Consider the following 26,715-nt stretch of genomic DNA (forward strand, 5'->3'; position numbering starts at 1 on the left):
AGCCATGTCCTCATGCCACCTTCATAGTCAGGTAAACTGATCAAAATTGGAGGTGAGATGCTGAGGTGGAAACAATAGAGAGCTGCAAGGAAAGGAGGAGACAGGGTGCGTGCTCCACAGATCCAAGATAGCACACTTCCCGAGCTCCTGCATAATCTTGTTGCTGAGACACCAGCCTTTTTTGTTTTCTTTTGCAGGTAAGTAAAGACTACGTATGTAAAATGTAGTAAATATGAATGCATAGTGGCTGCCTCACAGAGAAGTAGCCAGAGTATATCGAGAAGAATTAACCCTTTAAAGTAGCCTCTGCATGCCATGTCCATGCGGTGTGCTCAACCTGTGCTCACAGGTTGTGGTTTCTTCATGTACATTTGGCTCAAATTGGGAAAAACAACTCACTAATTCCTATATGTAGGATCTCATTTACTGTGTTTGGTTAGGAAAAGAATCGGTGTTGTCAGCTCAGCTTTTATTAAGTAATGGGTGTAATTTATAAAATCACAATCTAGAAGTCCCAGCCAACAGAAGACCTTAAAATGTTGCTGCCCTAGAGAAACCAGAATTGCAAAACCTTTTTTGAATTCTTCTTACTTTTTTTTTTATATGGTCTTACTGTAGTGCACATAGTAGTCTCTATACATATATACTGTGCCTATACTGTGCTATACATTTGTACTCTGTATGTACTATAAATACCTCATAGAAAAGCTAAACTTTGTGGTGACACTGGGACCCAGACAAGGTATCATTGCACATTAAAATTGTATTAAACTAATTGAAAAATAGTTAAACATTGCTAATAAAACAAGATAAATACTAAACATTAAAAGACAGAGACTTTCCAGTGTTCCATAAACCCACACCTTTCAGACAAATTAATTACTTGCATCATAAAAAAATGCTAACCGTGAAGGAAAATATTCCAGAAGAAAGTAATGAGTAAAAAGCTTCACGTGATTTTTGATTTACTTTAAAAACAATTCCCAATCTTCATAAAATATGCAGAGCTTTGCATCCTAAATAGTATAAGTTACCCTCAAAAAATTACTCTTCTTAATCTTGCAAGAAATGAAACAATTGGGTAGGAAAGTAACTGGAATATATCCAAAAAAATAAAAAAACTACACTTATTCTCATGTAAGTGGCATAGCATCTGTCAAGAGTTTTCACATACCTTCAGGAAGATACCTTAAATTAAGTCAACATTGTACTTGACTTCAGTGATCAGAGTTAATATTCTGCAAACCCAAACTGGCTGCCTTATTTATTTCATAGTTTCAATTTCTATTGCTGTAATTCACCTTGGCAAATAAACGAATGTATGAGGGGCTTGCCCTCTGAATAAATAATAAAATTTAACTTGTCAGGAGCTTCCTTTGCTTTGAATGAAAAACATTTCATTTCTTTGTGATGCTGTTGAATCTAAATCCTGTTGCAAGAGACTTAATGAGCATTCCTGGAATAAAAACTAATGGAGTGTTCCAGCTACATGGCCACCTTGATGAGCATTAGAATTAAATCTGAGAGCAGATGGAAGAAAAGGAAGATGCACTATACAAAATATGTCCTCATTTGAGAAGTGAAGTGTTACTCAGTGGCATTATACATTGTTAATAGATTTTCTTTATCTGAAACTATAATTTAATATTTATGTACCTAATTTACATGTGACAAAGTAGCATATTCTAAAATTAGAGGGTAACCAGCAAACTATTAACTACTATAAGCAATACCAAAACACAACCCAAACATATTTTAAGGAAACAATGGATACATTTTGGACTGCGGGAAGATTTCAATTGCAGATATTGTTTTAAATACAGTTGTTAATTATGTCTGGAAGAAAATTCTTCAAGCTCAGAAATCTTTGCTGCTTAGGGAGTCCTGGGTTTATACATAAAGACCAAGAGTACACTACCAAAAAAGTCCCTTATTGGTTACTAGTAGGTGTAGTAATAATAGTAATGCTGAAATTGGGAAAAAAATGATTTTCAGTATTTATGTTATCTGATGCACTAGACAATATATCCCCTTTGAGCAGAAACTAGAGAAAATATCGTGCCCTTTATTATCTCTGTGGTTTCTTATGTGTAATAGACAGCGAAAGAATTGCACTTATTGTAACATTACAGTATAGTGTTAGGTTGCAGCTCACCTTTTTAAAATATTAGTGGCCATAATACTTATGTCAGGTTGTGCATTATGCAAAGATGAATAAAGATGTGCATTTAAATTAAAAAACGAGCAACCACTTACAGAACCAACAGTGAGGATTAACATAACAAACATGCACTAACCCTACACTTATGCAAAACTAAGTTTTTCCAGGAAACTGTAACCAACTGTTGACCTTCCACAAAGGTAAAGGTTTTGTCCCTCGGTAATATGCTTGGACTTTGTAGTTGAATTCCAGTTTATTAGCTCATTGTCCGTAAATGTGCTGTTCCACTGTGATATCCTTTAGCTGCCCTTGAGCTTCTGCCGAATCTGCAATCTCACAGTCATTTTTATTTAAGGTTTTATTGAGCCGCAAAGTAAGTCCGCTTCAGTGCTACACAAATAGGATTCCTTATTCATCCTCTTCAGGTTCCTGTGGTAAAATTGGTGTCTCCTCCTTTAAACAAGCCCTAAAAAAGCCAAGGATTGTGCTGTAAAGGTGATATTTGCTTTTTTCAGAAGCAATGTTATGACCTTCATCCGGGTAGATCTAGCAGAGGAGGAAGGAAAAAAGTAAACAGGTTTTAAAAGGCTTTTCAAATATTTAGGGCTCCAATTTTCTTTCTCTGATCTTCAAAATGTTTTAGATCACAACAGGATGATAACATTAGTTTTATGGCATTAGGGAAAGCTAATAAAACTCAAAACTCATTCTCTTGGAATTTGAACTTACATAAAACAACCACTGCAGTGGGATCTGCAGAAGTGAAAAAATTTATATTCTTGCTCATTATGGTTACAACAGTTTTCTTAGCTGGCATTTTCAATAGTGTCTAGGCATCCAAATCCCATTAACGTCAATAAGGATTAATTACCTCACGCTTTTAGGACCTCTCAATATCCCAGCTTCTAAGTGTTCAGTGAAAATCCTTTTTATTCACATTTTTTCTGTCTTTTTATCTCATTAAAGCCCATCATCTCTCTCTCCTAGGGTGGATATAGGCATTTTTCTCTATTAATCTAAATTCCACTGGAAATTTCTCCCATGTGAGGCTGAACAAGAATTTGTGAGGTGAACGAAGAAACCCAAGCCACAAGATTAAGGACAAGAGACTTGTGGGGGCCTGATGTTAAAGCTTCTGCTCCTTCCTCAGACGCAGGTTATCACAGGGCTGCATGAGAATGGTTCAACAGGGCTCCTCTGAGAGCCTTCTGTCATTCCTGCTTCTTCCTCTCCTCATAGGCATCACCTCAGCTGAAATCACAGGGACAGTAGGAACAGTTCCTGCCCCGTTCATATTTCACACCTGAAGTCCTTTTCTCCTCATAAGTGACGCTATAACTCTCTTGTTACCACAGGTTTAGTAAGGTCAAGGTTTGCAATGTGTAACATTAGACATAGCTGGAAGAGTGACCCAAACCTGCATTGTCTAAGATACTCAAGAATGTTTAAAGCAATCAGAGCCCTCAGCAAGAAACATGCACATGTGGTGGGTCACAGGCAAGTCTGTACGTCAGCAGCGTGTCCTGTCCTGCTCTCCCCAGCCTGTCCCTCACAGCACTCTCCCCATCCATATGGCTATGGAGAAAGGGAACAGTGCTCTTGCCTTTTATTAAATTTAAATGTTCAAAAGAAGGGAAATTAGTTTCATATGACCCATAATTTTAGGTAAAAAGAGACTAAAGTGGTGATAACTCCATACAACAAAGAGTGCATATGGACTCTAAAGCAGTTTGTATAGCATTATAGGATAACCAAGCAGAAAAAAGAAAGATGAAAGAGAAGACAAAGAGCCCAGAAAAAGGAGAAGAAGATACGGTTATTGATGTCCATAATAACAGTAAGAAAAATGGGATTAAATGGAGCTGTAACCGCCAGCTGAGGTGATACTGGTGCATTGTAGCAGGGAGGGTGCTTTTCGGGGTAGAAACAGCAATATAAGGTTAAATGTTGAACATCACAGCTGCACATACCTGCATAGTGTAATTAACTCCAGCTTTTATTAGATGTTTAATTAATTCCGCTGAATGCTGGAAGTGGACTTTAGCTGGAAGACAAGAACATTTGGATACTATTAGAGAAAGCTAAGCTAATACAAAAAGCTTATCTGTTAAACAGCTTGGACTGAAAATGTTTCAAATCTCTGTAATTATCAGATGTGGATCCGTCTGTCTTTCTGGTTAGAAGTGCAGAGTCCCACCAGTAACAGTGACACAGGGCATACCAGTGAGGTTTTTGAGAAGCAGCTGGAAACCCCAGGGGAAACCAGGCTTTCCAGGCACTCCATGAGAACTCCTCTCTCTACCCCTGATTTACACGCGCTGTGACAGTTTAGAGATGTGCAAAACCATTCTGTTTGAACATCATGACAGTTTATAATTGTGTTAAAGGAAAGCACATTGGATTTTCTACTGTTTGCACAGATTATTACAGCCCACACTTCTTTAAGCAATGGACTTTATGCAACATATCAGTAAATTAATCTCTGTGTGGAAAAAACAGGCAACTTTATTTACCACGTTCTAACCCTGCAGAGCTCACACTGCAAGTAGGCTGGGAAGTGTCACTAGGTGTGATATTAAGCAAAGGGAGCAGGCAATCAGAGTCCTAGTCTTGAACACTCTATTGCTCAGACATCTACCAGAGTCCAAATTCCCTATAGCACCAAGTTCATCGGGGTAGAAATTACTGCTGCCTTTTACAATCGGCAAATTCTGAGACTCTTATGCCTGCTCAGTCACCCAGCATATCTCCTCTGTCCCTCTCTCCCCTGCTCTGGGAATAAGCACTGGACAATGTTTGCACCTCTCTGATTGCATCTGTGATCCATAACACAGGCTTCAAAATTACACCATGGTGACAGGCTGGCAATTGCCATCCTCACTGCACCAGCCGTGTGTGTAGACACTCTCGCTTCAGCCTTTGTCAGTGCAAGGTATTTATCCCTCCACACTGAGGAGTAAGAAACTTTGCATGAACCCACAATCACCAGAAAGATGCCAGGGAAAGAAGCATGCATGTGAAACAGTGCAGAGGAGCTTGTTGTAGCACTGTAACTTGTGCCTGCATAATAGCTCCTTCTCTAGACCTGCATTAGTTAAGTTTAGAAAAGTATAATGCAGCTAAATATAAATCTGTAATTACAAAGTCTCTTTGATTGGCATATCTTATGTTTTCATTTAAAGTGCTAGACCTTTCTTCTATTCATTCTCTGTCTTAATTACTGCTATTGGTGCTATTAAAAGATTCCCTGTAGCTTCAGCTTTAGATGCTTTGGCATCACCTTGTAATTAATTAGTAGAAAAGTTTAACTTGTTTGGCATGGTACTTCATCAACTGCACTGATAATTCTTTCTTCAATTGCAGAATCTCCAGAAATTTAAAATACCATTAAAAATGTATATTGTTCCATTAATAATACATATAATACCCTTCACTAGCAACATGATGGTCCAGAAGATTTAAACAAATTAGAATCATAGAATCCCCAGGTTGGAAAAGACCCACCGGATCATCGAGTCCAACCATTCCTATCAAACACTAAACCATGTCCCTCAGAATACACAGCATCTAAAAGGTACTATATTCAACCAAGAAAAACATCATCAGTTTACACTTAGAAATGACAATTGACATAGAATGAAAAATCCTATCAAAGGGATAGTGAAACTAAAAATGTACTTGCTAGGTGTGTGCCTAATCTATTTGTGAATGCCTGCCCACTAAAAACTCTGACTCCAAGTGTAATTGCATCTGTAAATACTTACTATCAGCTGTCCCATGAACTATTAGCAAATTTGTTTCTTTTAAACCATGAAGATTGTGTAATACGCTGGATGCCTGGCAAATAAACATACGAAAAGTTGTAACTGAATTGCATTTTAAGAGTAAAACTGCCATTTTAAGTTACTTGTTTATGCTAACTTACCTGATAGGTGTTTTCGTCTTTTGATGGAATACCAAGGTATCTTTCTGAAAAAGCAGATGCTGTGAAAGTAATAACAAAAACCTAAGGATTCTTAGGAAATAGGGCGCCTGACTGAATTTCAGTGGGAAGTGGGAAATACACCTGCTTTGCAAAAATCAGTGTTGTTAAAGTATCTGTTGCATGTTTTGGTAAGCTGCCCCAGTGTTAGAAGCCCTTTCATTTAACAGAGAGAATAAGACAGTGAGGTGAAATCTAGTCGATATTGGTACATTATCTGCCCTTAGTCAAAATGAATAGTAGCTTCATGAGTAAAAGATGTTTTGAATAGATTATCACACAGGTGTAGGGCAGGGAATACTCACCATACAACCTCATATCTGTAATTGGTGCTACCACAGCTCCACACTTGAAAAGTCGTTCACTGGATTTCAGTATCATTGATGTAATGTAGCCACCATATCCCTAAAAATGGAAATGACACTGAGATTTTTGTTTATTCATTTTAGCAACAATAAAGTTAAAAGCCATTGAGCTATTCTGACAGTACCATTTTACAGTGTGTATTTATATCTGCAAGAATTTCTTTTAAATGAAATGCAAACCAACAGCTTAGAGTGAACAAAGACCTCATATGGCCTGGTTGTGACCTTTAAACCACGTAATTAATAATAATGAGCATATTGCAGTTACTACTCTAACCTCATAAAAGATTTCAAAAGTACAGAGAAAAAAACTAAACACACACCAAAGGTACAGCTTTTGGGAACACAGCCTAGACAGGAAGATTTGTACTTGGGTGTTAATATACTTAATATAGAATCTTGCCAATTACCAGGACACACTGAGCATTCTGCTGACAAGACAGAGGGTATGAGAATGGGGAAAACCTGTGAACTGACTGTAGTACGTCCTCCCCCTGACACTTGAACCTTCACAGGCTGAATCCTATTGCTATGGAAGAAGTTTCTGGTACAGCAGATGTTGTCAAACATCCCACAGAGAGGTGCAGATCCTGCACTGTTCTGCAGAAATAAAAGCTGTATGCAGTCACATTACTTGATATTATGTTTATCTCTAGATGCACTTTCTGGCCACTAGAGCACTCCTCAGGTGGCTGTGCTGAGAAGAAGGGAGCACAGACAGCATGAAGAAGCCAGGAGAGTTCTCCTTGCCTCACCAGATTTATCTATTCTTCTGGCACATCTCTTCATCATCTCCTCTGCCAAGTCTATAATACACCTCCCCAGGAAGAGTTGTGACACAAAAAAGAGTCATGAAAGCTTTGCTTTGCATGAAAACACAAAAGCTTTAACTTGAGACCACAGATTTCCTTGAAATGACACTGGCAATTCATATCTGTACACCTATAATCATTCTAGACCCACAGAAAATGAAATTCTGAATCGTGGCGTCTGGGATCAATACTTTTCTCATATATTATGGGCTCTTCAAATTTCTCTATTTGCCATCTTTGCTTTCCCTTCATCAGTGCTGGAAAACTGATTTTTGCAGGTATTTTGGTTTTGTTATTGTTTTGTGTTTGGCACAACGCACTATATGAAGAAGAAATTGTGCCACGACAGGGAAAAGAAAAATACAAAACACCAGCCTACCCAAAAGAACAAATATTGTACATCAAATGCTCACAGAGTTTTCTCATGGACTTTTTTGAATCCTGACTAGTCCTGTTCTTTATATGTATAAATATTTAATGAATATATGATTTCTGTGGAAGAAGGGGAATATCTGAAAATCATTTAACCTTAGTTTAGAAAAACAAGCAAAGAGGAGTGTTGTTTGGAATAAACATATAGTAAATGCAAACGCACACATCAAAGGAAGTATAGAATAAGAGCTGGATTTTCAAGGGAGTGGAGGGACCGAGTTATCCCTTTCTCACAGAAATTCCAGCCTAGGAGGCCAAGAGCCACCCAGAATTGTCCATGAACAGAAGTGGATTTCTGCTAAGAAAGAAGTGGGCACTGATAACTTGTATAATTCAAAGAGTTTAAGCAAATAGCAACTTTCCCCTGCTTCTGGGTTCTCTACTTTTGCTTTTGTTTAATATTCTGTTTGTATCTTTCCTAGTAGCTCCACAGCACAATTTTAATACTAGGATAGCTATCGCCAGGTTATTTATTATTTATTCCTTGTATTCATTAAGAGCTTCGTTTAGTTCTTCTGGGAATTTCTTTCCCTTTTGCTTGTGCCCTTGCTTCCAGCCAGGCTTTCCAGGACAATTTTAGAAGCACTTCACAATTACAATGCAGAAAATAGTTCATGCATTCTGATGCAAGGATCTATGGTGCCTCACTCATCCGCTGGATTTCTGTGGTTACAATCCTAATTGCCGTATTGGCTGTGAAGTTTCAACTTCTCTTCAAGCTCTCTCTATACTTCCATGATGAAAATGCAGACTACGTGGAAACACAATTCATTGTGTAGCAGTTCAGAAAGGCCCTTGGATCATGCATCACTTGGGCTCATGCTCCTTACAGAGATAAGCAAAGCGACATTGGCAGATTACCTGGCAGTCAGAAGTAGTTTTTTTCCACACTGTACTGTTCTGGACACTCTTATTACTCTTGTGCATAGTTTACATTACTGATCGTGAAAAGAACTTAATTTCTGTGTAGTTCTAAAACATTTTAAAGAGCTCTGCAAGGGCCAGGCTTTATGATATCAGCATTAAGCAATTCCAAAGCTATCTTATTTTCAAGAATGGCGTATATTCTATTTCCATCAATAAGGCAAATTTAATGCATAGAAATTAAAGAAAAAAACAACTTTCCAATTGCATTGTTGTAGATAGTAGAAAGGAAATGAGTTTTTAATTGACTTTAAAATAAGCAGAGTCGGGGGAAATACAATTAACCCTAGGAAGTTGTTAAACAGATTTTTTTTTTTAAATTCTAAAACTGACTTTTAAATTTTATGAATTTTTGTTTGAAAGTAGGAAACAGCTCAGAGAGGTTAACTTGAAAAGTGTAAATTTCCCTGAATTCAAAGCAGGGTTGACACTTACTGAATTTCCCAGTTTTTGCTCTTTGCTTTCTCACATTTCCATTTATTATTCCTCTTATCTTTCCTTCAGAAAATAAATGGAGTAACACCATCATCAACAATACTCAGTGAAACAAAAAACTGTTAATGGTAGCCTTTCACAGATTTGCAAAACCATGTTTACATGTATGGTGTAACTGTCTCATCATGTCGTGATGCTGCTGCATCTCCTACAGAAAACAAGTGGAAATTTTCAAGTAGCAGTGAAAAGAAGCTCTAAAGTAAAGAAAGAAGTGAGCAATTTGAGTTGCTTAGTAATTTCATTTCAGAAGTAGTATTTTCAGTCATTTGGGGGAAGCGGATATGCAGAATGCTTATATGCAAATGCACTTTTAAATATATAAGAGGTACCAAAAGCTGAATAGAAATATGTGTGATGATCATACGATGTATTGAATCAGCCTATTTATACATTCTCAGCTGAAAAATCTCTGCCTGCTGTCCTGTGAAGCAAATACTGGTTTTGACGGTACTGATGTTCTTCCAATGACAGTCTCTATAGCTCAAGGAGTGTGGCACGAGCTCACATCTTTGTGGAAGGTCACTTTCATGTGGGACTCTAAAAATATTATGTCATTTTCACTACACTTGACAAACATTAACTAGTCTTCAAAATGCTGCCATACAGGAGGTAAATATTGATATTCTCATCTCACATTCAGACAGAGACATGCAGGTTAAATGCCTTGTCCGAGGCCACACACCAAGTCAGTAGCAGAGCGGGGATGGGAACTAAGGGTTTTCATAGTGGAATTCATGCTGTTCTTAAAACTGATGATTGTGAGGTTTCACTACACACGCAATCATGGCTTGTTGCTACTTTGAGGTCAAAGGCAAGAAACATCTTGACTTTTAAGAAAACAACTTTTTTTAAAAAAAATTGCCCGTGCTAGCTCACAGAATAAACAGCTGTTATGTGGTGTTTCTAATTGCTGCTTTTGAATAGACATCAGTAAAATGCTACTTAGTTACTCATGTATAAGCCTTTGCCTTGTTCTGTTTCTTGCTAAAGGCAAGGACATGCCGCACAGTGAAGCCAGCTGATGAAACAGAAACCACGAGATTTCTAGCAGATGGTGCAAAAGGAAATTGTTGCCAGTATCAAAGGCTCTAACTGGGCTAACTTCAAGGGTCAGTAAAACATTCAGATATGAAAGTTGTATTAGAAGGATGTTGCCGATTTAACTGCAGCCCAAACTCAAAAGCATGAGAAACAAACTTTTACAAAATCTGTGACTGTTAAAATTTCTAGTGAAGGCAATAAATACTTTCTCCTGCAGATTTTGAAACGCAAATACTGCGGTACCATAAAACTGATCTGACTAATTTCAAACACCCATTCTGAAAAAAGTGAATATACAGAAGATAAAGTAAATTATGGTGGGTTTCTTCCCTCTTTTAATAACTGTAATAGTCTTAGTAAAACAGGTAAATATATTTTTTATGAATTGATAGTATTTTCTTAAAAACTCATGCTGATACATCCCACTATTTGGCACGTTACCTTTCCAAATATACTTAGTCTCTTAGGATCAATGAAGGGCTGTTTCAATAGTGATCTGCAAGAAAAAAGGGGGGTTTTTTACTTTGGAAAAGTAAAAAGGTGAAATTTACTTGTTGAATCTAGTAAGTAAAGGAAATTATCTATACAGTAAGGAATTGTTATACATACGCATAATGTAAAAGAACAAATTACATCAATAAACGTATTATTGCACTGGGAAATGTGATTTGCTTTCTAACTCCTTTTCTATATGGCAAACAGTTTGTGCTGGACTCATTTCACTTAACTTTAGGTATCTAAATTTGAGCATCGTGTATAAATTCCCAACTTACATCTGCTCTTCAGTTAGAGGAGAGGAGATAGAAACCCTCTAACATCCATTCTTCCCATCTATATCGGAAACCTCACTCAGTCTAGGGAGAATCACCCTCCAGAAATGCCAGGATTTTATACTGACCAGAGCTGAAATGGCTGGCTTTGACCAGATGCCTAGTTTTTTGACAGCTAAAAGGAATGTAAGATGAATGCAACTTCTTGAATCTAGGTAACTATCCTAGTAATTATGCTCAGTTCTCACAGACGTGTATGGCCTGCTTCTGATGGCCCTTTTGCAAGGGTCACCCTGAATTATTCTGCTCAATGTGGCACATTCTTGACTTTAGGAGCCCTATTGCCCATGTGTGTCATGTCAGAGACAGTTGCCTACTCAAGCGATGGTTAAACATCAACTCCTTTCAAAAGAAGAAAAAAAACAAACAAACCCAAAATATCTGGCTTAAAATCTGTTTCTCCGTGAGAATCCCTAGTAAAAGTCCATCCAGACCTTGACATTAGCCACTTTGACAGGTGCACACTCAGTAAAGAGTGTTGTGAAAGCCACGTGTGATTACTTCACAGATCTCCAGTTGGTGAGTTTATATCAGTTTAAGAATGATAGTGCAAATGAGAAATAACAAGCATTTACCCAAATTTTGCTCTCATTTACACCATTATAACTCCATTTGCTTTGTCCGATTACTCCAGAACTCTGCGGTGGAAATGAGAGCAGTATCCTATCGTATAGGCCTAAAATATTGTAACACAAATGCAGTTAAACATTACACATGCACTGCAAGAAATTTTCCTAAGGAATATAGACAAATATGAATTAGCTCAGATGGCATATTTGGATTGCACATAGAAGGACAGCTTTATCAAAGAGAAGCACTGACACAAAAAAGCAAACACCTCTTTGATCTTTCATTTGCTGTTTGCATGGGAAAGAGCATAGTTTCAAAATTTGCGACTATATTAAAAATAAATATTAACAGCATTCACTATGCAAAGAAAACATCCTGAGCAGTTTCAGTTACAAATGCTCATTCAACAAGGTGGAAGTAGGGTAAAAGAGAAGAAAAGTTTGCACATACGTACTCTACGGCTGCTATTTGGTCCTTCACTTCCACTGATCCTAAGCTTCGGTGGACCTCCTGTAGAATCTTTAGGCCTTGAAATCCACTCCCTCTGCCATCAAATCGAGCTACGATGACATTATCAGAGTTGACAAGCACTGAGTCCCAGTCAATGTGAAACTTATCTGAAACCAACTGGCTGCCTGGAGCTTCATCACTGCAAACACCAACACACCAGACACAAACGAAGGCTATTGACAATGTGATGCACTTTGCTGTTCTCTGATATTTTATTTAACGTAGATGGCAGAGTTTAGTCGGTTACGCAATCCTGTTGAACTACTGTCACTTCCATCAATACCATCACATTAGCTAGTGCTGGTATCCCTGCAGTAGCCATAAGCAAAATAATTTATTTACCTTTATAACCACTACGTTGCGGTGTTGGAAATAGCTGAATTTACTTGACAGAAAGAAACAGAAAGCTAAAGCATGTAGTATTGCTTGTAGGTTAATAAAGTGAATAAAAAAATAATGAGCACTAGTAGTTAGCTCTGTTCTGAGAGGGCTCGTGTAATTTTTGTTAAGTCACATGCAACAGACAAAAAGGAAAATTCATTCAGTACCCTAATTATGATTTTGTAGGATATATAACACTATTAAGACTACCTTAGAAAACAAAAATAACTGCATTACAGTATCCTTGTATGGATCTTTTTTTAAACAGGGTAACAAAGAAGGCTAAAGTACACGCTGGAGAAAATTGTATTTTCATCATCCAAATTCATAGCAAGAAATGGATGCGGGAAGGAGTGTTAGGTTTATTTTATGACTGAAAAAAAAGGTGGTTTATAGCAGAAAGGGTGGAATAGAATGGGAGAAAACAATTTCAAGAGGAACAATAAGCATTTTCTATTGAAGCTAAATACATTATTTTTCCTTCCAAAGAAAATAAAATGTCAGTTTTAAAAGGGAAGCTTGTCATTATTTTTCCCCCAAGATAAACACCGAATAAGAGAGCGGGCGACTATGAAGTTGTACAAAATGCAAAATACTTCTATGCAGGCTGCATCTGCCAAGTTGAATGCAAATTAAAACGAAAAGGGCCTGTGCTGGCTGTATGGAAATGAGATTGGACAGTGTCTGTGGGAATATCCTGTCTAAGGTGAAAGAAAGATAAAGACAGAAATTATTATTTTGCCATAGAGACTTATATAAACCTGAGGGGATGAAAGAGAGATAAACATCTGCCACAACAACTGTTGTCTTAGATGTATAATAGCGTGCTAATTTGATATCTGGTTTTGGGTGGGGATAACACAGACCATCATCAAGGTAATCACTCCATCAATTAGCAAGCATATGATGAATACATATGTTTCAAACTCAGTCAGATCTACCTATGTAGTTGCTATATCATGCACTGAAATTAGGATTACTTGATTATAGATGCTGTCACAACATGTTACGCTTGCTTCACCATTATCTTGCACATTGAGTTTATACTCGGATTTATGAAAAGAAAGGAAGGGCATTTTTTTGTTTGCTTAACTAGTTCAGTTGTGATTATGCTGTGAACAATGCAGAGCAATGAATCTGGAAATACTGACTGTCAAATGAGCTCTGCAGAAAATACACCATTCAGAAGTATGTTATCATTATAATTTATAATAAGAACAGGAGCAGAACAATTCTTTCAATTTCTGCTTATCGTACAAAGTGACGTTTTCAGAAACACTCAACATTGACATAGATGTTTTCACAGAGCTTTTACCACTACTTCCAACAGTAGCAGCCTGAGACCCACTACAATTATTTTTTTTTAAGTTCTTCCAACTTTCCACAATAAGATAACATGTTAGAAATATCCTTATACGGGTAGGCTTCTTAGTTTCATGCACCCTACACAAGTGAAAATATCATGAGCCAGACTGCTTCCCGTCCACCTAACATACGAACAAAACAAATACAGTTTTCACACTTGTTTTATATGTGTTATATATTTAGGTTATATATACATATATTTGTGTATATATATCTGTTATCTATCTAGACACTTCGGAATAGGGGAAGAACCATTACCTTTGTAAGGCTTTCTCTATATTAGCAAGTGTTTGAAACCAAGAAGAGTTTTAAATGAAAGATTATATCCTCAGATAATTTATTCTATTAAAAAAGGAACAACAGACAGAACCTCAGCAAGATCCTCAGTGGGTGAGAACATTTTCCCAAGCTCTTTCTCTCTAGTGCATAGATGGGCTACTTTTAGGCTTACATTTTAAACACTATACATCTTCCAATCCTGCACGATGAGCTGTTTGACGTATTGCTTTTGGAAGCAATTTTCCAGTGGCTACTTCACTTCAAGAATGTCCATATAAGTAATCTGTGACAGGCATTTAAAGCCATTTCCATTGAGGTACATGTCAAAATTCCCATTAGCATCAGAAGATCTTTTTACTCTTCAGCTGCTACTATAAAATGATACCAATTATTTGAGGTGTGCTTCTATTCTCCAGAGAGAAACCATATATTCTAAGCACCATTTAGGCCCCACATTTAACTTTTTAAATGGGGCTTCTGCAAGGTATTAATCCTTTATGCAAGTTTGAACATCACTCTGTGCTCTCTGTAACTAAGCAAGTTTGATACTACAGCACAATAATTTGTGAAGTTTGTCCTGGGATTCACAGCTGTCTCAAAAATCAGACTTCTATGCTCACCGCTGCTTACTTGTTAATTACTGTACAGTGGTATTCTCTTCATGGAACTAATTCTTGACACCACTAGTAAGCCTGGAACAAAATTTGTGTCATTTACGTTTGGGTGTAATACAAATGCAGAAGTTTTCTTCCCACCTGACCATGGATGACCAGAAGGGAACCATGAACTAGCCAAAGCACTACAGCAAAATTGAAGCCAGCACTAAATGGGCTATGTGGAGCTACAAGCTCCTTAACATCCCTCAAAGGTTCCCTAAGGAGCATCACATCCAGAGTCAAACAACAAAAGCAGAATAATTCAGCTGAAAAATATGCCTAATTCTTTCTGATTATTTTCTTGTTAAGTGACAGCACTTTCACTTCCCCTTTTTTATTTTTGCTCCTGTCTTTCAAGGTTCACAGCTGCCTGGTGTGTGTCTTCAACAGCGACTACACTTGGATTACGAGTCCACTGTGGCAGTGCAACTGCTGACGACTCAGGCATATTGCTGAAGTTCACCATTGAGGTACCATTTAAACAGCTAGAAGTCATCAATAATACACCAATATTATTGACCTCAGTGGGTAATCTGTATGCTTCTTGCAAGCCAGTCACGTATATCTCAGACTGTCTGGAAAAAGGCGCAGCTCATCGTAAGTTCACATATTGCTGGGAAAAGAAGAATCTGTTCTTTTAGATTCTATAGCCAAAAGCGTAAAGTCTCTGCTCACAACTTGAGTTACAGTCTAGAGGGAATAATATAGCATTACCAGAGAGGCAGTTGCTGCTGTACTCTGAGCAATACTCCTCAGCCACTCTGCTACCGTGACAGCAGCAAAATTTGTTCCAGGTTTTGCATGATTTAAAAACTAAGTGGCAAGATTTTAAATAGGAATTCTACAAGTTATGAGGCTGACACGGGAAGGGAGGAAACAATTTTAAAAGACACATGGCAAATAGCTGCTGTCATCACTGCTTAATTTCCAGTACATGTCTCTTTTCTTTCTGCAGAACAGTGGATATGTTGCAGCATACAGAAAACATATGTGAGAAAGACTACAACATAGAGGGTAAAATCTATTCAAAGAAGTATCACTGATAAAAGGCATCTTTTTCTTGGGGTAAAACTGCATGGGGAAAAAACACCATTTTGCAAAACTGGTATAATAGAAAATTCCACTTCATTTTCAGATTTCAAGAGTATCTCTTTTAAAAGCATCAGCTTCAAAGTACACCCATCATTACTGCTCAAAAAACAGGGAACCTAAACAGCCTCAAATATTGAGGACAGAAAATTCCAAATGTTTTCTCTCTGTTCATATACCCTGTTTAGACATAACAGACTGCAACTAAAAATAGATATTATGTTTACAACTCCTCCCTGCAGATAAAGCCAAACAAATTAGAACACATCGCCAGAAGTGATTCCATTACCAGGACAGAATCGCGTGACAGATGGAACTGAAGTGGACAGCACAGTTCAAAAGATAAAATTGTTCTTAAAATATCTTTCTGAAACCCTTGAGGCTGAAGATTCTAAAATTGCAGTTTTGAGACGAAGATATGTAACGCCATCCTGCATCATCAGAAAAAGAGCTGAAGTTTTGAATCTCTTGGCGTTTTTTTTCCAAGATTAAATGAGCATTTTATTTACATAGCAAGATATGTACTGCTGTGGGGTAATGGAGGTAGGGGAGGCTGAAAGAGGAGGGATCTTAGCTTAACTATTTCCCATGACTTTTTTGAGGACAAGACTGAAGAGAAAGGGAGGGAACAGGTCCACCAATGCCCACAGAATCAGGACTACAATTGCAAATGAAACAGCTGGAGTAAACTTCCACTCTACCCCTCTTTTTGCCTAAGCTAAATCCTCTGGGTCCCTCTGGGTCTTGAAAAATATTAAGAAGTTCAAAAACGGAGAAGAAAATCTAGAAGAGCAAAAAGACAAGATTCTCCATCAAATATTTGTATTGTGAAACACTGCCATGCTTGGCAGAGGCAGGATGAATACAGGCATTATGTGGACGGCTAACAAAGCAATTAGTGAATCATTCACATGACTTGATCGTGCCCAAAAAAGTAAACTTTGCAGCTTTTTCACAGAGGAAGAACTGGCCAAGCAAAAAGGCCTTCGGGGATGTCCTCCTTGCAAGCATACTACACAATAGTGAAATCCATCACATATTTTCATAATTCACCATGTTGCCAAGCACTGTGCCTTCACTTGCAACAGCTGCCAGTAAGAACTTTGCTGCAATGAAAGGTACACTAGACAGCTATTAATAGGCAAAGTGTTACCACACCTCCAAACTTGAGTACTTCCCAACACCTGCATTATGCTTCTCTACATGTTTTTCTAGTCTATTTAGTGAGTTATTCCCAAAGGTGTTTAAAAAAATCTTCATTTCCAACCCTTCTGTCTTATCTCACTATCAGTCCCAGAAGTGTATTAACTGGAGGTGTAAACTGCAAGCCCTAAATCTTTCATTATTTCCATAACAGGTGAGTTGATTCCTGTTTATTACCAAAATATAAGAAAACAAACAAACAAACAAACAGAAACCTCTTGGGGACAATTTGCTGTTACTTCGGAGAATACCTGTTGTTCCTGCCCCCTCAAAGATGAGAACAATCTCTCCACTGATTCAGTTTTACAATACCCACTTATATATGGGACAATTTTAAATGATGTTAAATAATAAATGCTGACAGGTATGATACATTATCTACAGATTTTGAAGGAATGAGTTTAATTATATTTAAGAAAAAATAAAGAATGATTATCACTTCTCATCTTATTATCCAGATTAAATGCCAGGGTCTTTACTTAATCATTTCCTGTGTGTTACCAGGGAGTGTATCTTCCAACATTTTTAATGAGTAAGGTGAACCATAATGAGAAAATCAAGGATCAAAATTTAAACTTTGATCTTAATTATATAGAAAAGAGACGATAATCACTTTTCCAGGCAATTACTGTACACCTTTAATCTATAGCTACATTGCAAGTATTACATCAGAAGCAAACTGAGTGTGAAATGTATTAGTGGTTTAGGAGAACAAATGGAAGAAAGGAGAGTGTTATACTCTATTTAGCATTTTATGGCCTATGCATCACAATTCTGGAAAGAAAAATAGTGCTAGCAGACATAACTGGTTTCTACAGGAGACTGATCACTTAGACAGTCTGGCCATACAGATGACATACATTTTAACACAGCAATACAATAATTTTTCATTTGAGTGTTGCAATATGCTTTGCAACTGATAATGGATGAATTTCACAAAATCCTTAAGATGAAGGGTACAGGATATTCAGGGCCTGGTCCTTAAGTTGAGCTTGTGTCTGCATGGAGCTGTACTGAGTTCACACAAGGACCAGAATCCACTGGTACAGACTTCCTACCAGGATTCAGCCTTAACACTCAGACACCTAGATGCCTTGTGCTGGAAGCTGAAATTTATCTGTAGGCACCCTTATATGAATACAGAAGCTTTATTATAATCATGCACCTTTGAAATGGCCACAAGCTTTTAGAAAATGGAAAAAAAATCAAACCCAAATAATAACAAACTTTCTCCCCTTTTATCTATTTCCCTGTTTTGGCAACTGTAGCCTCATTGATTCAAAGAGCATACAAACACCATATAGAAGTAGCTGCTGCTGCTGAAAATTCACAGTAAAATTATGAACCTCAGCCATCAAAACCCACTTTATTCTGAGCCAGTGAAACCAGCCACCAGCACAAAAACTCAGCAGACAGAGATCATACCACACAGGCAATCAAGATCTTGGCAAAATGTAAGACACAAGGAAGATGATCTTCAATAGAACCTTGGAGTAACTCTGAAGTGATCACTGCAGCCAAACAGCCAGTCAGAACTGTTAGATCTTATAGCCATATTTACTCTCCAGCTTAGGGGACAAAGCCTATATGCACTTAGAAGTTTATATGCAATTAGCTAGGCATTTAATTTGCACTGCAGAGACATATTAGACAAATTTCATACTTACACTCACATTCTCTTTTCCTCACCTCCCTTCCCACCCTCTCTTTTTCTTAAGTCCTTGCAAATTTACTGTATTACTGAGATGGAAAGCAAAAGCCACTTCCTATCTGCTAATACTTCACTTTTCCAGATATATATCTTCTCTTTGTATATATCTAAGTGCATGCTGCCTGGATCAAGACGTTACACACAATCTCCTTTCCAAAAAAATAGATATACAACTAAACCAAACTTCTTACCAAGGACATCAGCAAGCACTGTTTTTCAAACTTTCAGTAGCTGGAACACAATGACAAGTGTATTATGGCTGAGAATGTAAGAAACAAAGTAGATGCAGCTGAACAATATGAAAGGCAGCACTTGTTATCAGCCACTAGTACAATTCCTGTTGAACATTTCCAGCAGTAGGAACACGGTGTTTCTCAGTCAGTCCAAATAGTACCACTCTGGGACTCAGGAAAGTTAAATATCTGGGAAACGATACCATACATACAACTAATCAGCGTTTGCTGTAAAAGCTTCATGTTCTTCTTGGACCTGAATACTTCCTTTTTTTTTTTTTTTTGAAAGTAGTACTTCTGATAGTGAAATAAACCTTAAGACATCAATTTGGAGTTGTGTGGGTCAATAAATTACCCTCTGCATGCACACAGATTTCCGATCGTTCTTTCTCAAGAGCTAGACAGAATTTATTAGGCTCAAATAATCATCCCACAAGGGAGCCTCCCACAACTTCAGTGACAGTTTCCAGTTTTATATCTCATTTGGGGACACCTTTAACTAAAAAAAAGGATTGTAGGCAACCTTAGTTTAAAGTCTGTAAAAAGCTGCTGAAGAAATACAACTTCTTTGTCTTGTAGGGAAAAGGGGGACACAATGCATGCAACATTACATGAACCAGGATAGATTCAAATTTTTAGCTTCATACTTTCATTAGTGTACCGTGTTTTCTAAAAATAACTCCAGTTAAAGCTGACATTGAGAAATCAGTATTGCAAAAGTAAGGATTTAACTAAAAAGAAGTAAAGTCTCCATATTATAAATTTAGATACCACAGTCTGTATTAATAAGTGGATTTATTTCCTTTTTATCTCACATGCACATCATCAATAAAAAGCCTAACTAAAAACTATATCCATACATTATGACTTGGCCAAATTATTTGCTCACTGGATACTGACAACTTCATTAAGTTTAGATTATGACCTTACCCCAATAATGATCTCAGTTAGTTCACCTCTTGATAGTTGAAAACATTTAATAATAGTATTTTTCCTTAGCTGGTTTTTTTTCCCCCTGTCATTTTTGCCCTTGGCTATCCCAAAGCTTCTGATCTTTCCCTCCTGTCTTGTCCAAGTTCTGCATGAGGATATAACCTCATATTCTACCATAACTATATATAGCAGATTACGTATTTACTAAGATACTAAAAAGGAAAGCATTACTGCTGATAGTTTAGTGTTTTCTTACTCTCAGAAAAAAATGAATAAACATAAGCCTTTGCAGCTCCCTGTATAGCTCCTGGTGTCAGTTCACAGAGTTGGTTTGCCTCTGGCACACTTAAAAAGCTGCTTAAAATATACTAATGCTTCAAAATCAAGCTAGCAAAAATACAGCACAAAGAAAATTATCTATGTGTCCCATTTCTCCACAAGAAAAACATGTTCGTGAACCACTTACAGCAGAGAGCCCCCACAGCTCCACAACAAAAACCTCTGAGTTTTAAACACAAACTGGACTTAGAAATAAGCAGTTTAATACCTCCCTGGGCTACTATCTAAGATCTTGTCTGGGTAGTGGAATTTGGGATCACTAAGCAGCTGAAGCTTGTAAAGTTGACCTGACAGGCAGCAATCAGGACCTCTGCTGTCACTAAGGGGAGGTCTGCTTCAGGTGATACAGCTCTGCTAATGCACTTCCATGTATTTATCAGTGCACTGCAACATCTGTGTTAGTGAAAGTCACATCAGTTCCTTCCAAAAGGGACTGGAAGAAGACCTGAAGGTACAGGAAAGCCCTCTATACCCACAGCAGATACATGCTGAGCTCAGGTGGAGAGCAACAAATTATGCCCCAAGCCAGTTACCACCTGTTTTCCTAGGTGGGATTCAGGTATGCTCATGATCGCTGTCATTCTTTGCTCTGCGTTCTGCAGACGTGCAAGGTAAAAGCTGACTGTCTCTGAAAGAAATACACATGCTATTTCTTCCTAAAAGAACAGTGCAGGTTGCCAGGGAGTATCTCTTTCTCCCACAGAGGATTTCTACAAACACCAACAGACTTTGGATCATGCCTATAATGCCTTCAGCCATTGATGCTCAAAAAAATTTTTTTGTTCTTTCCAGTGTTCCTAAAAGCATTTTCACTTTATGCATCTTAACTGAGCCCCTCTTAGACTGTCTGCCCATTTCTATCAGGGATAAAAAGAGGGAACACACCCCTCCCTCCCCCAACGCTCTGAATGAGATCCTGTGTGGGTAGGGATCGGTATGTGTCCAGGAGAGACTGCAAAACTACTCAGCTACGCTGTCAGAAGGGCCAGTGCCTCATGTACATAAAAGTACAACACAGCAGAGCTAGGTTTGACAAGGTGAAAAAAACCCCCAGTCACCCCTATCAGACAGCACCTGTAACAAAACCTCCCCAAGAACATCAACTCAAATCCATGAGGTAATTTTCCAATAAAATACAACCCCCTGTCATTTTCTAATTACAGAGTTAAATCTTTTCTATGAAGTACTTTTTAATTATTTTGAGTGATTCTACACAGATACTTACATTAGTAACAGAAGGGCATACTGGTTTCGATCCGTGAAATCTTTTGGCAGTGACAACTGTAAAGGGAGTTCTTTTAAGAAAAGAGCAAAACATTAAAGGCTGGTAGTTACACAGATGAAGAACAGTAACATTCTAAGAAAGCTTTTGGTGTGGTAAAATAACATTTTGCCAAATTTACCGTAATCCTCAATGTGAAGCATTTTAATTTCAGTCTTGGAATTCTTTTTCTTAAAAACAGCTTCTTTCAACACAGCATTACTTTCCAAAATATAAAACTCTGTAGAAAACAGGAAGAAAAAGCAAGTTGAAAGGTACAGAGAATCATCATATAAAAAATAAATCAAAATTTAAAAAAATTTAAAGAGACAGAGACAAATGTGTGATGATAAATCTTGATAATTAAGTCCTTTTGTAAATAAATTTTGTAAAACGCAACTGCTTTGCAATTCAGGAACTGAGCAATCAGCTTAATTCAAAACATATACATTTATTCCATTTCCTGGCTTTGGTAGGCTTTGTTTTCATTATGCACTGAAAATGAAATTGCTGATGAACAATGTGGATACTTGCATCCCTGACAAATACTATGAGCAGCTGTTACAGGGAAAAGCTAGTGTGCTCGGCAATATCCTAAGACCCAAGGCATTCCTTTCAAGGTACATATTCCAAGTCAATATTTAGTCAGTAGAGTTCTACTTGATCACAGCATATCTTCATCTGTCTTCTGTACTTCAACCAAGAGTAAGACTTCAGTTTGGTTTAAAGCCGCAGACAGATCTGAAGTGATCCTTTTGCACATGAAAGAATAATTAATCAGATCTTTTATTTTTTTTTTCTTTTCTACTCAAATTACTGATCTTAGTTCCAAAATGTAGATATTTTTTATTAAACAATAAAATCTCCACTTAGGGCCAAAATGGATAATCTAAGGAAACTGTTTGTTCTGGGCAGTCAACCAAAATGGTATAATTATAGTCTGAGGATGGAATAATTGAAGTAATCCTTAATCATTCTTTTATGCATTGAAGAGGATAATCTAATCTTCCACTGAAACATTATTGGTAAATTATCTCTCTTATTATTTGGTTTCTTCTTGTTACAACAACGTCCGTCTATCCTCACTCACTTTCTTTTCCACTAAGATGCTGTAGGAAAATCTCTTTTACAATAATTCGCTACCAACAGTATTTTAGCTGCAAGTAATAAGGAGCAAAAGTCTCCCTTCATAGAACTGAGTAGCTTTACAAAAGGTGATGAACTTACTTTAAGCAGTAAACAGTGACTAACAGTGATAATAAAAAAAAAAACCAAAACAAAAACCAGAAACAGAAGCAAAAGTGCAGACCTTAATTAATACTTCATAGCATGATCCTATTGATCAGCATGCTGCTTCAACATGCAACATTAGGTCCACTGTTACGGCTGAATAATGGACGGCTCATGACAAAGAGCTGCAGACAAGTATATAGTTCAGGACTTTTGGACTTTGGGAAGAATCCTGGGGATCATCTAATGAAAGAAATGAGGATTCATAAAGATTGGTTTAGTGGTTTTAAATGGAAATATGTCCACTTTTCCTCTAATTCACATCTTTGTGCTACTTGGAGCCACAGTGGAGTTGGCGGTAGCAGAGCTGTTACCTCCACTGCACCAGGGAAATACCCAAGTGAGGAAAATTCTGCTGCTAAAGGACAATCTTCCATTACAAAGCACCTCGAGCAGCCAGGAAACAGCAACAGATTTGGAGTCAATGTGCAGAAAGAAATAAGGAAAACTTGAAAATGAATATGTATTGAATACCCTCAAAAAGGATTTATTCTTGGATTTGCCATCATTGAAAATGTCAGTAGAGTTGCTCTGATTTGAGAAATGTAAGAGCAGGACTAAGTTCATTGCATGTAGGTCAGATTTTATGATGAATTGTCCAAGGACTGTACCTTACTTCAGGATAATTGGACTGTAAGTTTAAAACCATCTCTAAAAATACAGATGGTGTATCATAATGGCACCATAATTTACATAAAAAGTGAAATGGATGAAGACCAACCTGCCATATAATTAACTCAAGTGTAAACAGAAAATGAATGGTACGCACTTAGCACAAAACATACACGAAAAGCCTGGAAAAGTTTTTCTTTTCTTATCATCTGCAGATGTGGATGTTGCTAAAAAGTAATTAATAGATCTCTATATAAATAAGCCATTTATTAGGTTTCATTCACTTGTAACTGCCTTTCCCCTTCCCACACCACACTAAAATAATCAAGGACAATATCAAGCTGTATCTGTCCCATAAGGAATACTCACTTTCCGTATTACTTGTACTGTGCACGCTAACAACTGGAATGCCTGGCCCTGTTTTGAGGAAAGAAGAAAAACCGGAATTATAGGGTAATTAGTACTTAGTATTACAGTCAATAGCAAAGAATGAGAACACTGATGACTACATAAGGCCAGATCCTGGAAGCTCTGTACATGTGCTTCCCTTCAAACACAGCAGTAACTCCGCTGGCGTCTCTTGGGAAGGACACAGGTCAGACTGCAGTAGTAATAAAGCATAAAACAGAAACTGCCTTCTGCCTGTTCAGCAATCAGTCTAGACCCCTCCACCGAGGTTTTTTTTTAACCTCCATTTTTAAGCCAGAAGTGAAGAATAAAAAAATTACAGAGGCACTTAACAACACTGTCTAAAATACAGCACTTTGACATTCATAAACAGCAACTTTAGGTTGAATGGAAAGTGAATTAATGATAATATTCACTCATGTTTTGTCTGGAAAAGCTACAGAGGTGCTGAAAAACTATCATGTATTTCACTTCCCTAACAGTTTAAGCTCTTTTGCTACCTCAGCTCTGGAAGATCAAGAGCATCATGGTTAAATCTAGGTGTTATGTTATCTAATCTTACGTCACAGTAACATCAGATACTATATTTTTATTGAACCACTGAGAAACTAAAAGCACCACAAATAATTTTCCATGTTAGTAAGTACTGTGCAAATACACAAGACGGCATGTGAAACCTGGGGTGACCAAATATTCAGCATACTGAGAAGTACAGCTGAGTGTACAAACTTGCAAAAGAAAATGTTGCAACCCCATCCCTAACACAGAATTTGTGCACGGGAAACTTAGTTCTATCTTGTTGAGACAAGAGTTTGGATTACATGCAGGCAGTCACTGTTGGGCTAGGAAGGACGACGCAGAAAAGCTGAAGTCCCTGAGGACCCCATGCATGGACCCTCCAAAATTAGGAGTTCAGACTCCTCTTTTTTTAGAGAAAACAAGGTTCCCTCCGAAAGCATTTCAGAGACAGAGCTTAATTTATGTGTTTTGAGCGATCCTGAGGAGGTTGTCTCTCTCAATTAATTATGGCATGAGTCTAGGGAAATGTAAATACCCAAAATAAACAGCATGATGCCATTCACAGTCTCTGATAGCCTCCATGGAAGATTTTTATCAATTTCACTCTCTGCCTCAAGGGAGACTACTGACAAAAATCTTAGAGGTAGGTTGCTGACAAATCAAAGCTTTCTGCCTTAGCTCTTCAAAAGATAATGTCTTCAGCAGTCTCTTTCTCTTCATTTTGTTTTGTTTTCCCAGCTCTTTTTACTTTTTCTGAATTTGTCATTTTGCTTTGAATTCTGATTTAAGAAAGACAGTTTTTGGAGGTGAAACCATCAGCACTTTCCAGGCCAGCTCTATTTGGAGTACTAAATGATGGAAGGATGATGACAGATTTTGAAAAAAGAAGATTATAGTAGACTAAACAGCTGATCAGAAGAAAGACAGACGTGTTACAGGCATTGTGTTACAGCTCATCAGAACTAAGCACAGCACTTGGATTTCCCATTGACCTCCTATAACTAGCACTAAATCCACAACTTATTTCCTGTTGTATAAAGCGGGAAAAACAATTACTCCCTTTCTGAAATATCTAATTTGAGTGAAGAGATTAACATCTCTTGGTGTTTATGAAATGCTAACATAAAAATCCACAAGCAGCATGGAAAATAAATGTAAAGGACAAGCTTGCGAAAACTGGGAGGCTGTAGAGCTGATCCTCCACTTACTAGGCTAGAAAGAATTCCTCACTGTGGAGAGTCTCTGGAGATGGATTCAGCTGGTATACTGTGACAAATCTCCAGGCTGAGGGTAACTAAGAAGGAAAAACTACCCTAATAAAGGAGCTTATGGGTAAACGGGAGGTGGAAGTATTGAAACTTGTATAGATCAAACCAGTTCAGAGTCCCCCAAGGATTTTTCCAGGCAAACCAGCTGTGGCGTCATCTGTCTACTTGAAGCAGTCTACCTTGTACTCTTACAAGCAACTCTCTGCAGAAGAGTTTTAATACCTGCTCTATGGTGATGTTTCCATCAGCTTTGGTGCTGTCAACTATCTGCCCACCACAGGCATTTTTCAGAGCTGTGGCAGCACACGGGGGCCACACTGATGCTGTTATTGTCAAGCTCTAAGGAAACACACAAGAGCACCTCTGAATAACTCCAAACTGACAACTATACAGTGATGTTAGAGCTAGGAAAACTTAATGATGGTGGTTTATCATCCCCGCCCAACACCCACAGCTTAGGGCAGTCTACTGGTTGCAACTCATTGGAGTGTAGGTTTAGTCCCTGGGAGGAAGATCTACAGTCTTACTAGCTCAAAAAGAGAACTGTCACCTCCAAAGTCACTGAAAACCATAAGCTTGTGTTCAGTTTCATCTGCCCTCCCACTGGCATCCACATTTTAATATCAAAGGAACATGTTAAAAATTGCAGGCTGAATATACTTTGCTAAAATTATAATAAGATGCTATGTTTTTGGACCCTAGTACATTGCTGATTCAGGGCAAAAAAACTCTTTCCAATTTACTAACTCTCCCTCTTGCAAAAATCTAAGACTTTCCCCATGGGGACTAAGTCAAGCACAAGAGAAAACTCTGCTTGAACCACGAGGAGCTCATTACTAATGCTGACCTTACTTAAGAGACTCAGGATTAGCTCCCTAACTTTGCCGCAGCTTTAACCACGTATAAACCGCACAGTCTGTATAGGATTTTTTTTTCTAATCAGCTATGAATGATAGGTGAACTTCCACAAAAAACCCACAACAAACAAAACAAAGTACCCTTATTTTAGCCAATATATATTCATAGTTTGTTGTTTTGAATAGATT

The 26,715-nt window shown here is 37.7% G+C and overlaps 1 protein-coding gene across 4 annotated transcripts in view; it reads right to left on the reverse strand.

Annotated features, from left to right (window-relative positions):
• Window positions 1–450: 450 nt before the first annotated feature.
• Window positions 451–26,715, reverse strand: part of DPP10 (dipeptidyl peptidase like 10) — a 486,525-nt gene continuing 460,260 nt past the window's right edge. For 2 of the 4 annotated variants that reach the window (XM_069861516.1, XM_069861514.1), the window contains exons 17-26: window positions 23,844–23,891; window positions 21,715–21,813; window positions 21,537–21,606; window positions 12,067–12,261; window positions 10,654–10,708; window positions 6,449–6,548; window positions 6,087–6,145; window positions 5,926–5,998; window positions 4,132–4,205; window positions 451–2,707 (exon numbers count right to left, since the gene is read on the reverse strand). In XM_069861516.1, the coding sequence (XP_069717617.1) occupies window positions 2,570–2,707; window positions 4,132–4,205; window positions 5,926–5,998; window positions 6,087–6,145; window positions 6,449–6,548; window positions 10,654–10,708; window positions 12,067–12,261; window positions 21,537–21,606; window positions 21,715–21,813; window positions 23,844–23,891 (911 nt within the window). In that variant the 3' untranslated portion in view covers window positions 451–2,569. The remainder of the gene's footprint in view (window positions 2,708–4,131; window positions 4,206–5,925; window positions 5,999–6,086; window positions 6,146–6,448; window positions 6,549–10,653; window positions 10,709–12,066; window positions 12,262–21,536; window positions 21,607–21,714; window positions 21,814–23,843; window positions 23,892–26,715) is intronic. The other 2 variants (XM_069861517.1, XM_069861518.1) reach the window with 2 other exon arrangements.

This window comes from Phaenicophaeus curvirostris, chromosome 7 (assembly GCF_032191515.1).
Source record: "Phaenicophaeus curvirostris isolate KB17595 chromosome 7, BPBGC_Pcur_1.0, whole genome shotgun sequence".
NCBI classification, from domain to species: domain Eukaryota; kingdom Metazoa; phylum Chordata; class Aves; order Cuculiformes; family Cuculidae; genus Phaenicophaeus; species Phaenicophaeus curvirostris.